The following is a 14,695-nucleotide window of genomic DNA, read 5'->3' on the forward strand; positions in this document are numbered from 1 at the left end:
ATCATTTTGTCTTCAGTTCTCTCCACAAATTCTCAATTGGATTCAGGATTCTGGCTTGGCCACTCCCAAAAGTTGATATTTTTCTCTGCCAACCATTTCCTGACCACTTTTGTTATGTGTTGTGGATCGTTGTCTTGTTTGAAGGTCCACTGCATCCCCAGGCCCAAAGTTTTTCTGCAGACTGTCTGATGTTTTGCTCCAGAATGTAGACTTCTTTTTTCATGATGCCATTTACATTTACAAGGTTGCCTGGCCCGTTGGCTGAAAAACACCCCCAAAGCATTATGTTCCCACCACCATGCTCAAACTTGGGGATGGTGTTCTTGGGGTTGAATGGTTCCTTTTTTTTCTCCAAACAAAAGCCACATCCCTGTGTCCAAACAACTCAATTTTTGTCTAGTCAGACCACAAAATCAATCACCAAAAGGCTTTTTTTTTTGTTGCTATATAAAAAAAACTAATGTTTTTATTTAATTTTTTTAATTTTATTTTTTTCTAAAACTAAACTAACTAATGGCAGATAAATTTGTGTGGCATGTTTTGTCTCATGTCTTAAGAATGAACCGTCTAATGCCAAATCCATCGCCCCCAAGCAAGTCAGAGTCAGGACACTATTGGTGGTACATGTGTGACGCCATCTACACCTCCTGGTTTCGTGGGGAATGCAGTGATAAGAGACGAGCCAGACTTGTCTTTTTTTCTAGACTATCTTGACCTCTGCTAGGATTTGTTTTGGTCTGGAGTCTGAAGGAAACGCGTTATCGGGAGCGCGTGCCCTCGCATCTCAGGAGCGGTGAGGCAGTAGCTTCAGCAGCGGGCGCGACACACAGAGTGCAGGAGCGCGGAATGCACAGCGACTGACCAGACGCTGTTTGTCTTTATTTTACATTTTCTTTGGCGACGGCCAAGCAAAAGAAACTGAGGACATCTGCCTCAGTGGATATCTGATATGGCGGGTTCAAGCACGCTCGATGTGTTTGTGGGAATTGTTCTAGTTTTACACACTTTGGGAAGTGTTTTCCAGATCACCAGAGGAGAATTAACGGCGGAAGGTGAGTGCTCGTGGACTCGAGTATAATCTGTATTGATGACAGGAGTTTGTTTTGGCGATATGGATAATGTAGGCTTATATCAGGTATTCACGCCGTGACCTGAAGCAATCAGTTGCCTGTCTATTTTTATTATGTAGGCTATATCATCGTTATATAGGAGTTTTAAACAATGGCATTGTGAGAATACAGAATACATTTTCATCAAAAGTTGATGATTCTTGTGCATCTCATCTGAAAGCGTATAATGAGCTGTGCATGTTCTTTCCTTCATCACTCATTTGAACTTTTGAGCTTTTCTACATATTAGGCGCGCGCTGTAGGCTATTGATTTAAAAAAAATAATAATAATAATCGCGATGCAGTACAATGAATAAGCTCATATGCGCTTGAGCGTGTTTTGCTGTGCTGTTGTGATGTGCTGTTTGCATGCCAGAGGCGATGTTTATCAGCAGCTGTTTTCAGGCGGTATGCAAATCTGTGCTCTTCTTGCAGAAAGAATATGAGTGGGAAAATCTTCGGTCCCTTCAGCTTGTTATGTGCAGCGGGATTGTTTTCGTTGACTTTGTCCTGAAGCATATAACCTGTTCCTCACAGCTATAGGGTTTCAAATCTCCTTCTGCTGTGTCGTTTCAGACTGCACAAGGTTATTTAACATGAGACGCAGGAGGATTCAACAAACTGGTCTTAAACTATTATTCTTGTACACATTTCAGAGGAAAGTAGATTGCAGTAATTTACTCTTCCTCAAGTCATAAATTCCAAGGTGTTTCCATGTTCCTACCTATCCGACTTGAGCTCATTGTGTCCTGCCTTTGTGTGTCTCGTAGAGACGTATTCTCGAGATTATATCCAATATCTTACGGGTAAGAGAGATGCTGTTCTGAATATCAGCAAGATTTTCAGAACAACAGCAAAATAAGCTGGTGTGATATCGCTTTTATGCAAAAGTTCTATAAATAAAAAGGTAATGTCGGGTAAATGTACTGTAAAAATACAGTTAGTATATTTTTCTCTATGTGAATGATATTTGTTCCAAACGAAGCCAAAACATTTGGCGTGCCAGCCAGCGGGTATTAGTGGAGCTGCATCAAATTCCTCTTCGCTCTCAGAGAATTGTTATCACTCCGCTCCGGCTCCACTCCAGGTTTTTCATTTCCGGTAAGAGAAACCCAGCTCCAAGCAGAAATAATGCAGGCGCCAGAACCTTGATTCCCGTAAAAAATAATAACTTTCAGACAACGAATGTTAAAGTCCCCCTGAAATCAAAATTGACATTTCTTATTTGTATGGAATATTGCAGTGTTTGTTATAAATGATTTATCTGTGCACAACTAAAAACAAATGTGCCCTTGTAATGTTTTAAACAAAAACATTAACTTCCCCTCTCCCTTGCGACGACATTTCTGATGAAGTGTGCGCTGGTGGGAAGGGGGAACAGTAATCCCTCACCTCCAAAAATCTGTCATTTACACATGATTGCAGCAATCGACAAGAATCCAACAATCCAGTCCCGCCCTACATTTTTTCTTGTTTGAGAATCCATTTCACCCGGATAGACATCACAGTAGGGGAGACTCGCAATTTCTGTTTCATACCTACTTTGATCACTTGCCTTGCACAGACTGCTTTATGCAAAATAAATGCTTTTGTTAAAGGTGCAGTATGTAGGATTTCTGTTCACTAATGGTCGCTAGAGGCCAATTTAAAACAAAGGCGTAGCCATAGACAGTAAAAGAAATGGACACAGCGACCCCATTGGAACTCAATTGAGACAAGTGAAGCCCATTTTTAGCACTTCCGTTTCTGACGCGCAGACTCAAACTAAGCTTGATGACGTCAGCAACCTGTCTGACAGATGTAAATCTTCTAGTAGCTGTGCGTCCAAACTGCCATCGTTAATCTTGCAGAGACGGCGAGCTTGAGTGGGGAGTTCTTTGGCGTGAGTGAGCAGGAGTAAGTATTCTGATTAATTATTTTGTATAGTATTTTAAAATGTAACACCAGTACGGCATATTAAGTTAATGCATACTATTGCCTGCGAGCTTCTCCTCCTGTCTGTACGGTAATTTCTCTACTGTGCGACAGAGAGTCGAGTGGTTATGACGCAATCGTTAGCCTATTTTTACAAAAACTGTTTCTACGGGGCCATAATGTAACATAGAAGGTAATGGAGCCCTTTATACATTGTCGTGTATCTTTAGAAATAAATAATGGACAAATGGAGTCTTTAAACGCCTCAGATGTAAAGTTATTCGCTGTCAAAGTGACGCCAAAATGAATGGGAGTCAATGGGATGCTAACGCAAGTGAAGTTCTGCTACAAGATGGCGGCACGCGGCCGACTTCAACTTCCGGTCGACTTCCTTGGGCACTGGGCGTAGCTTGATGACACCAAGTTTGAGCGCGGAATCTTGGGACATGTGGTCTTCACCTCAACGGACCGTGCAAAAGAATAGGGATAGAACTCGGGAAGCAATCATGTTCATGGATGCGATTTATTAATGATACTGTAATATGAAGCAGAGCAGGACTGAGTGTTGTGGGAGCTGAATCAGGCCGCTGGAGCGATTGCGCAACACACGCCTCACAAGCAGCAGAACTTTTATTATGCCACAGTCGCTGGCGCCGCTTCCGCTTTCCCGGTCATGAGTATGAGGTAAATGCAGCTCTGTTGATCATATTAGATACATTTGAGAGTGTTGAAAATGATGTTATTACGTTACTCTGTGCGTTCACTCAGCGGCTGCTGTGAGACACTATTACACACTGCAGTAAGATAGATCGATTTTAGAATATCATATTAAATACTGGTTGGCTTGTGTTGATAAATGGCATGCAATTCATTTTAAAATATATTTTATGATGGAGAAAATGCTGTATTACTGTTACTAAAAATAAAGCTGCATCTGATTATGCTATGTTAGCTACTTGACAAAATAGTGTTTTTCCCTAAAGCATGGTAAAGCATGATACAAAAATCAAGAAAATTAGATTTAAACAAAAAGACTAAACGTGTTGAGCTATAAAACAACAATTGGTTTTCTGTCTATAAATGTATAAAAACAGTTGTTCACTTGTCTATTAAAACGTGTGATATATTAAAGCGTCTTTGGTGTTTCCATGGTTTCTACAAAATAAAACCGGAAACCGAGGGCTAACGCGGGTATGACGCAATTGACAGATAACTCCTTACACGTCGCGTAGCCTTGGTTAAAATTGCAATTTTTTCTCATGATTTACAAATAGTTGGGATATTTGTAACATTGTAACATTTGGGATATTGTAGTACTCAAGTGAACAAAATATATAACACTGGCCTAGTGGTTTTTGGATATTTTACTGCAAAAATATTACATATTGCACCTTTAAATACTACACTTAAATAAGTGATATAAATTAAATTGATATAAATCACTTTATTTGTTATATAAAAGTAAATATTCTTGAATGCATGATATGTCAAAGCAGTGAATGCTCAAATTGGAAGTAGGGGATTTTCAAGTGCACTAGAAGGCGGTATGATGTACATATCAGCACTCATGCTGCTTGGCCAATCAAACTGGAACTAACTGCTGAGTAAATGGTGTTACACCATTGGAGAAGCGGTTTAATGTTCTTGTTTTTGATAAAGTATTCAAAATTCTGAAACAGAAACAGAACTCTGTGACCTAGTTTGTAGCCTACTTTACAGGCCTTGGCAGGATGGGAAATACATGTGAGTTTTGGACCAAAAAGAAAAAAATAAAAACATTACGGCCTAATGTCTCTCACATGTGTACCTTGAGTGTTTTGTGTGTGTGTGTGTGTGTGTGTTTTGTATGATAGCAGATCTCTCATTTCTTATGATAGAGAAAAACAACAAATAGGCCAAGAGTAGTACAACATTACATAATCTTATATGTGAATCAGCCTCGTGTAGCTTGTGATTACCATTACTTTCCCTTACCCCATAGAGATACAGATCCTGAGGCTGAGTGAATGGTAAACGTGTTCAGACACTTCTGAATGCCAAAACACACAGCCGAGTTCAAGTTGGTCGATAAAAACAGTTAACCCTCACAATGACTCAGTCTTATAGATAAATTGAACACCATTTCTTCCACCAGAACATTTCTTTGGTTAAGATGCAGTTGTTTTAAGGGGTCAAGGGATTGTTTCTGGCTCTCTTGGCAAAAAGTGAAGAAAGTCCTTTACTTAACAAGCATAGTTTATGAATTATAGTTAATCTTTATTAAAAGTAGCATGTCACCCGCTTTAGATGGTTCAGGAGAAACAGCTCTGAAACTGAACAGAGGGACTTTCTGAGAAAAGGAGAGATGGTGAGAAAGCAGGGCCCCCACAAGTCTTAAGTAGTTCATCCAATGGGTTGGGTTTAGGTTTGTATTCAGTCTGTCTTTGTAACCCCCTCCCTTTGGCTCTTCTCCATTTCTCTCTCTCTCTCTCTGCCCTCAATTTCTTCTTAAGGGTTATACTTTTTACCATAATGTTTTTTTTCCTCCATGTAAATCCATGTAAAGTTAAAGTCTGAAGTTTGAATGTCTGTTTCTTGAAGGAAATTTGTTAGCTTCTTGAATTGCAATGCATTACTGGAGATTTGCAAAGGTCAAATTCTCCTTGTTTTCAATCCTTGGCACAGCACATCTCACTTTGAAGTCTCTTAGGGAGTGATATAGAGTTATAATATCTTATCAATACATTGAATCCAGAGCTGCCTCTGGGCCATAGACCACCCCAGAGCTTGGGCAATGTCTTTGGCCCTGAATTATCAATCCATTATACCTTGGCAGCAATATAAAGCTACATCTTGGCAGCACAGACCCATCATATTGAGCATCTCTAGATTGTGTCGCTTGTACCCTGTAATGGTTTTTCTCTTACTTGTACCTTCACAGGCAGGTAGCTTCATCTCTTCTTGTGGTCGGGTTTTAGTGATGTGCATCTCGTACACATAAAGTGGCTGTCTCTCGGCTCGTGGCCCAGATAAAGCATTATTTATAGAGTGCGCTGGCCATCTGCAGTGCTGTGTCAGAAAAGACTTTATTAATAGGAGTGAAGAGCTGGGTGTGTTTCTCAAGCTACCAATACAACAAAATTAATAGTTTGTTGCTAAATTTGGTGGCGTGAAGTGAGTTCACAAGGTGGAATCTCCCATTTGTCAACCTTTTATACGTAAACTAGTTATTACAGTAAATGCTATTCAAAACATTCAGTTTAGATTCTATAATGAATACATGCACACTGAAATGTACAGATACGTTACAGGTACCATATGATATTCATGTTCACACACAAACTTGAATAATTTAATTAGCGATGACCGTTTTTTAAAAAGTTGTATTACATGTGATCACAAACCACATGGGAAAATCACAGTTAGTGATTGTTGCAGGTTTCTGATCTTTTTTTCTGCCCACTTCTCAATGGAAAGTTGACATGTCAGCATGTTTGATTCTCTTAATTTCTTGCGAGATAAGCATTAAAGAATATGGCAGATCTTATTTTGGTGTCCAGTGAGTCTGGATTGGGTTATTTACTGGACATTTTGGCCATTAAACATTTTCCTAGAAAGGTCCTATTATTATTTTATTCCTGCCACCCTTGAAGAATAAAGTAAGAATTTGTACTTTAAATTTGTATATTGAGAATTTATAAAATGCCAAGTGTTTACTTTTAGAGATGTCCTTTAGTAATAGATAGTTGTGGTTGCTCCATCTGGACGTCGTTAGAATTGGACATCCTTCCTGCATATTTTCCATCCCTCTCTCCTTTTCTGTAAATCTTTTGCCTAACAAGACTGTTTGCAGCTTCATTCTCACAAACCTGAGCCTGTTTGAATGGAGCCTATGGGTGTGACCGATATGTGTGTGTATGAGCCAGTGAGACAATGGAAGACAGCGTGAGCTCATTGGGTATTTTTCATTACTCATTCTCTTTAACTTGGCTAAGTTGGATATGAAACCTCTCTCTCTCTCTCTCTCTCTCTCTCACACACACACACACACACACACACACACACACACACACACACACACACACACACACTATTTAGATAGAATTAGGCTATGTGGCATCAAGTAGGCATCGAGTTAACTGACCATAGCACTGATGCACAGCCTGTTTCTAATACACAGCCTGGTTCTAAGTTCATCATCCATCATAATGCCAAAAGAAGCAGCCTCCCACACACAAAAACTCATACACACACAAAAATTGAGCCCAGCAGAGGCAGCCAGTGGAACTTCCATTGACCTTCATGTCTTTCAGAAGTGACTGCTGTAGGGGGAGAAGGCCGTTTGAAGGAAGCTTCCTGGAGGAGAGTGTCAGAGAAGCAAAGAAAGAGAGTCCAAAAATAATGAAAGCAGCACTAAATAGTCAGATAATGTAAAATTATATATATATGAGAATATGAAATTAATGAGAGAAAACAGAAAAAAACGAATACATGTAGGACAAGATTGTCATTTGGATGAATGAGTTGATTTGAATAATAGGCTCTGCAATTTTCCTTCCCTTCTTTCAGCATGGTGCATAAGTGAATGGATAGCTTGAGTCAGGCTTTATCCATCCTTGAATGAGTTCCTAAGAAAGAGTGAAAAGAGCTATGAAGAAAAGGATAGAGGGGGTCCTTCTGGGTAGGTATGCTTGCAGTGCCTGACCGTTGTTCCCAGGCGCACCACCATGCGTCCATTAACAAAAACTAATATTACACTATTAAACAATCACTCTCAAAGTGGTATGAAGTTGTTCAGTTACATTTGCCACAAAAGAAGTAGAAGGTAAAAGTACACCTCAACCTTAACCAGACTAAATCCCATTTAAAAGTGCACCGCTTGACCTCACTGAATACAGCTGTGAAAGAGAGAGGGGAGGAGAAAGAGAGAGTTTCTTGGTGAAAGTCACAGAGGTTTCCAGTAGTTGTCTATTGTTCTCTAAGGGTCTTGTGTGATTCATTTGTTCAAAATGCTTTTCAGGCCTCCAGCGGTGCTTTTGTTTTCAATTCCTCCCTGGTTCTCTTTCAATCTTTCTCTGCCATTTCAGTCTTTCTCTCCAGGGTTGCAATAATGGTACTCTGTATGAGGTCCTTTTCTTCATAGCTTAACTAATTACCTTTCAACAAAAGTTAATTACACCGCTCTGAAGTATTTGTTATTCTTTCACAAACATATTCAATGCGCTATTCGCAAACATGGCTGGCTAACAGCAAATTATATGTGCTATTAACCTCAGTGGTGCATTTTACATGTTAAAAGTGTAGACCGGATGCTTTTTTTTTCCTAATTGAAAAAACATCAAAGACTGGTTAGCTGCTATAATCTGCTCTCAGGACACCTAAAAGGTTTCTTGCACCTGTTCATGTGCACTGACCCAAATGTAAGTAGTGAATGCAGAGCATCTTGTGACTTTAGAACAGAGCCTCTAGTGTGAATGAGATGGAATGGGTGATGAGGCAGAGAGATTGGAATAGCAAGAAGTTGTAAACGTGTCCCTGAGGTTGTGTGCATGTGTGTGTGTGTGGTGTTTCAATGTGGGGGGTTAGCAGAGGTTGGCTCAAGGGGAATGAAAGTTTCAGTTCACTCAAGCAAACTCACAAGCACTTGAGTGTTCAGCAAAGGACAATTAACCAGCACATTGCTTTTTCTCATGAGGAATTCTCTATTTTTTTTTTTCTTTTGGCAGGATGTTGTTTTTGCTTGTATGTCTAGTTCTGCTGCTCACATTTATCACGCAATGCTAAATCTCTTTTTAGTAGTCACTTGAGTCATTTCTAATAAAAGATCTTTGATTTCTTATGGACATCAGCCCTCGATTTCTGTTTAATCAGTATATTTTTCATTTTTGTTCAACAACGACAAGAAAATCCTGCTTTTTCTGGAGGCTTTCTAAAGCGATCAAGGGGCCACAGAGGAGTTCAGAGAAAAATTGTGTAAAAAATATTAAAATGATCAAGAGACAGTAAAGACTTTTACATGGTTACAGAAAATTTCTGTTTAAAATGAATGCTGTTTCACAATTTCTACCAAAACTGTTTTCAGCATATTTGGGGGTACTTGACAAAAAAAAGTTTCAAAAGCTCTGATCTAGAATGATGAAACATATTTTGGAATAATTCTTACAAAGTATAATACTGAAGATATAACAGCGATGGCCAGAGTTAATCTCAATGTAGATAATGTGAAGATGAAGAAAGAGGGTATCAAAATTTGCAACTAACACTGCATCTCATTTAAACAATCAGAAGAGTAGTGACAACCATATTTAGTTGTAAAAAGGGGTACACACATAGTAACATATAAAAATATATCTTTATAAATCCATCATTTTCTCCCTCCACCTCCAGTTCTCAAACACATATATTACTTTTCAGAGAGACTGTGGTTTTTAAAAGTAGCACTTTAACAAGTATAAACAAAACACCACACCCTTGTACCAGACATGAATGTCTCTCGTTGCTAATATTTCATCACAAATAGCTAAAACCAAATATCCCATGGCATTTTCAAAACATTGCCCTGTTTGTTTCAGCATCCCCACCCAACCAGTCCAACACAGCAACATTGACTTGTCCAGTGGTGTGAGACTATCTGTTTGGCCTAGTAATGTGTGCAAAACCTGTTTGAAAAACTGCATTTTTTTTGCATTTTTCATTTAATGCTAGTAGGGCAGAATTGCTAAATTTATCTAAAAATGAAAATTCTGTCATTGTTTCCTTACCCTCATGTCGTTCCAAACCCCTAAAACCTTCGTTCATATTCAGAACATAAATTAAGATATTTTTAATGAAAAAAAATATCCCTGTCCCTCCATAGACTGCTACGCACCTGACACTTTGACGCTTCAAAAAGTAATAAAAGAGATAAAGAGATAGTAAAAGTTCAAATTTAGTTCAAATTTTCTGAAAAGACACAATCGCTTTATATGATGAACAGACTGAATTTTTTGTTCACATATAAATTTTGATCAGCGAACATAAACAAAAGCTTAAAGGTGCTCTAAGTGATCCTGGGTGGAGTAACTTCCTGGTGACGTTCAAACAAAACAGAGGCTAGCTAGACCCTCCCTCCTCCTCCTCCTCCCCCCTCCCCCCCTCCCCTCCGTGCTTCCTGAAACAGTCATGAACGCGCATTTAAAATCATTCTTGTCAGTTATTGGCTGGAGCATGTTTATTATGTTTTGTGGTCCAGGCTGCACCAGTTTGTTTTGTGGCCGTTTTTGGAGCTTGTGGCGACTACAGAGACCGCATTTTTTTACAGTGTGTTCAGGGGATAGGCAGCTAGCGGATAGTGAGGAGATGTTTGCTGTATGTGACAAAAAATGTTTTGGCCTAAAAACGCATGACATCACTTAGAGCACCTTTAGAGGGCACCTATTATGCCCCTTTTTACAAGATGTAATATTGGTCTTGGGTGTCCCCAGAATGTATTTGTGAAGTTTCAGCACAAAATACCCCACAGTTAATTTATTATAACCATTTGAAAATGTCATTTTTGGGGCCTGTTTTAAAAAGAGCTGTTTTGGTGTGTACCACCTTAAATATAAATGAGCTGCATATCCCCACCCTGCCTTTGGATGAGGGCGTAACTTGCATACCTATGGCAATAAACAGTCGGTAGAAGCAGAATGGCTGAGAGTGAGAGACCCGCTGTTTTGTATGGCATTCAGCCGTACATGTTTGAACCGGAATCAGACCCAGATGATGAAGAGACTCCGGCAGAAGAAACACAATTGAGAATGGAGCAGGACGTCTCTGAATGGTTATTTGATACATTTATGTACTTATAGAGTTTTAATCGCGTCCCTTTTGCAATTATGGATGTGCAACACACACACACACACTGTGATAACGTTCGCGCAATTTTTTGAAACTACAAACACAAATACTGTGATAACGTTTGCTAAGTAAACATACACAGTTTTTAATACAATATCTTTAAAAAATATATATATATACGTGTGGATACACACTATACAAACAAGGTTTAAATTATATACACAGACATTCTACGACGACGACAACAACTTTAGACGCATTTGTTATTGAATTGGCTGACATCGACTGAAATGACTATTTGCTCAAAAAACATTAAATACACTTACTTCTTCTGGAGGTGACGTTGGATCGCGAACAGTAGGCAACGATCCACACTTGAGGATTAACTTTGAAGCAAGACCTGCTTTGAATTGACCCTCGTTCTCAAAACAGTCAGTCAAAAAATGATTTGCGCAAACATAAACGTATTTTGCAATTTTGAGTGGCGCCTTTCCTTCATAAATAAAATCCATCCAATGCGTTTTCAGTGGTTCTGATGTCGGAAGTAAGTGAAAACTACTATGTTCATTATTACATCCCACAACAGAACACTTACGTTTCTTAGGAGACATTACCGGCTGTCGTTGAAACAATGGAGGATGGTTGACAGATCACCGAGGTCGGGGTCTATGCCAAAACCAGATTGTCAATCAAACCACGTGGGTGGGGCTTAGCGCAATTCTACGTCACAGTGAGGGCAATCTTAGAACAGGGCGTTCTGAGACAGTGCTTATGAATTATTGAGATTGTAAAAAACCACTGGGTGGATTTTTCTCATTCTAGGGTGGTTTTGCTCACACACTGCCAACACACATTTATGGTCAAACACCATGTAAAAGTGAATTTTGCATAATAGGTGCCCTTTAACAGTACCTGCTTGACATGCGAGAACAAACCTTATTGGTTCTTGCGGAAGCTCAAATGTGCCGTGTAAGGGGCCGTTCACATATAACGTCTAAAAACGGGTGGAAAGCGCAGACGCACTGCTTTCTCCTTTCCAAAGCGCTTGTGCTCCCGTGGCGTCTTTCGTTGCTATGCAACCATGAACTGCGCTCTCCACAAAGACAAAGAATATACTCTAACAAGAAGCGAAACTGAATAGAACGTTTCATTGAAACACCAGCGCCCAGCAGCAGCCCTGCTTTCCGCCATTTTGGGGTGAAAGCGACTCGTCAGTCCACTAGTTTCTATGGCAATATCAGCTGCTTTGTTATAAAAAAAAGTACATTAAAGCTAAAATCCAACCTGAATGATGACAACACAGAATAAAATACTATCACTAGTGATCATCAAATCCTTTTAACAGTTTATTTCACACACTTTGTGTTTAAGTCTTCCACTTTTTTACAAAACCTTTTTGCTCTCTAGAAACCCAGTCAGTTTGGGATAAAATTCTTTGAAGTTTAAGTATTAGCATTATAAACACTGAATTAATACCAACATATGAAATTAAATTAAATTAAGGACATGCATCAGAAAAATTGGGAATGTTGGACAATAAACATATAACAGAATATAACAGCTTGTTTTTGCAGTGTTGTCTAATGTCCGTTAAAGCAAAAGTGTCCAAAAGTGGGAATTATGCGATAACGGACACAGCAATGCACCATGTATCATAAGATCATTATGTTTGTAGTGTGATCCATTAAAACATACAATATACAGTACAGTCCAAAAGTTTGGAACCACTAAGATTTTTAATGTTTTTAAAAGAAGTTTCGTCTGCTCACCAAGGCTACATTTATTTAATTAAAAATACAGTAAAAACAGTAATATTGTGAAATATTATTACAATTTAAAATAACTGTTTTCTATTTGAATATATTTCACAAAGTAATTTATTACTGTGATGCAAAGCTGAATTTTCAGCATCATTACTCCAGTCTTCAGTGTCACATGATCCTTCAGAAATCATTCTAATATGCTGATCTGCTGCTCAAGAAACATTTAATGTGTACAATTGTACAAAATATTTGTGTACAATATTTTTTTTCAGGATTATTTGATGAATAGAAAGTTCAACAGAACAGTGTTTATCTGAAATCTAATCTTTTGTAACATTATAAATGTCTTTACTGCCACTTTTGATTGATTTAATGCATCCTTGCTGAATAAAAGTATTCATTTCTTTCATTTCTTTTCAAAAAAATAAAAATAAAAATTCTTACTGACCCCAAACTTTTGAACGGTAGTGTATAATGCTACAGAAGCTTTGTATTTCAGATAAATGCTGTTCTTTTGAACTTTCTATTCATCAAGGAATCCTGAAAAAAAAGTACACAACTGTTTTCAACGTTGAAAATAATCATAAATGTTTATTGAGCAGCAAATCAGCATATTAGAATGATTTCTGAAGGATCATGTGACACTGAAGACTGGAGTAACGATGCTGAAAATTCAGCTTTGCATCACAGGAATAAATTACTTTGTCAAATATATTTAAATAGTACACAGTTATTTTAAATTGTAATAATATTTCACAATATTACTGTTTTTTACTGTATTTTTAATTAAATAAATGTAAGCATGTAACCTTGGTGAGCAGACGAAACTTCTTTTAAAAACATTAAAAATCTTAGTGGTTCCAAACTTTTGGACTGTACTGTATATATTTCAATTCAGACAGTGGAGTAATACTATTATTATTCCATTAGGTCTGATCTATATTGTTCGCTCCAAACATGATGATCTTAAATGGATTAATTATTAATTTACTATTAATAAATATGTAAAGTTGCATAAAATGGAAATACTCAATAATAGCCTAGGCTAACTACGTTACCTCAGATGGTTGAATGGTTGGATTCCACAACTGGTAAAATAAAACATATATAAGACAATACAACATTTACTGTAGGAACCATACAATTTACTGATGACTTAGTTTGAAAAATGTTCTATTGCGCTTCTGATTTGGCAGTGAAATACACCGATTTTGGGTGTGAAATATTCTATGGTCCAGCTGGCTTTTTCACCCCATAATGGCGGCCGCGCTACCGGAGCGCCATCTAGTGGCTGTTGCCCAAAAATGATAAGAGTTTTGCCTCTTGGGTTCTAAGCTCTTTGACGTGGAGTAAGAAGTTTCAGAAAAGGATAAATTGATTTCAAGCCATTGCATTAGCTTTACTACTAGATATTTATGGAGATGAGATATAAAAACCACCCTGTACAGCTATGATCAGCTATTTGATGTTTTGTTACAGAAAAGCCGAAGCTGATTGGTTGGTTCTTGTCACATGACCTGTGGTTTGCGGCATTCTGAAATATTGAGAATTTTTCATCTCGATGCGACTGGAATACGCACCGCTTGCACGTCGCTTCCATTATGAGTGCACCTGCTGCGCGGCTAACTGACTTGCACGCGGAAAAGAAGCGATATGTGAACGGCCCCTATCACACAAGAATGAACCTCATTGGTTCTCGCACGTCAAGCAAGCATGATTGAGCTTCTGTTTACTATAACTGATGTGAGCATTGATGAATGTTTATATGTGAATAAAAGATTGTGTTTCTTTAGCTTGATTCATATGGTTTAGTTTTACAAATCTCTTTATGAACTTTTTGAAGCATCAGATTGGTAGTTGTATAGCTGTCAGTGGAACAGAAATGTCTGTTTTCATTAAAAGGATCTTCATTTGTGTTCCAAAGATGAACGAAAGTCTTAAAGGTTTGGAACGACATGAGGGTGAGTAAATGATGACAGAATTTTTGGGTGAATTAACCTTTTAAGATTATTTTAATCTTTTTTCCTCAAAAACTTTTGTATTTTTTGCATTAACAATGAAGTCCACTTTTTCAAATCTTTCTGCCTTTCTGTTTATTTGTCGCTGAAATGT

The 14,695-nt window shown here is 38.2% G+C and overlaps 1 protein-coding gene across 1 annotated transcript in view; it reads left to right on the forward strand.

Annotated features, from left to right (window-relative positions):
• The first annotated feature begins 615 nt into the window (after positions 1 to 615).
• plxdc2b (plexin domain containing 2b) overlaps positions 616 to 14,695 on the forward strand; it is a 73,412-nt gene continuing 59,332 nt past the window's right edge. Inside the window, exon 1 of the mRNA XM_048184728.1 lies at positions 616 to 1,052. Within this exon, the coding sequence (XP_048040685.1) occupies positions 950 to 1,052 (103 nt within the window). The 5' untranslated portion in view covers positions 616 to 949. The remainder of the gene's footprint in view (positions 1,053 to 14,695) is intronic.

This window comes from Megalobrama amblycephala, linkage group LG3 (genome assembly GCF_018812025.1).
Source record: "Megalobrama amblycephala isolate DHTTF-2021 linkage group LG3, ASM1881202v1, whole genome shotgun sequence".
NCBI classification, from domain to species: Eukaryota; Metazoa; Chordata; class Actinopteri; order Cypriniformes; family Xenocyprididae; genus Megalobrama; species Megalobrama amblycephala.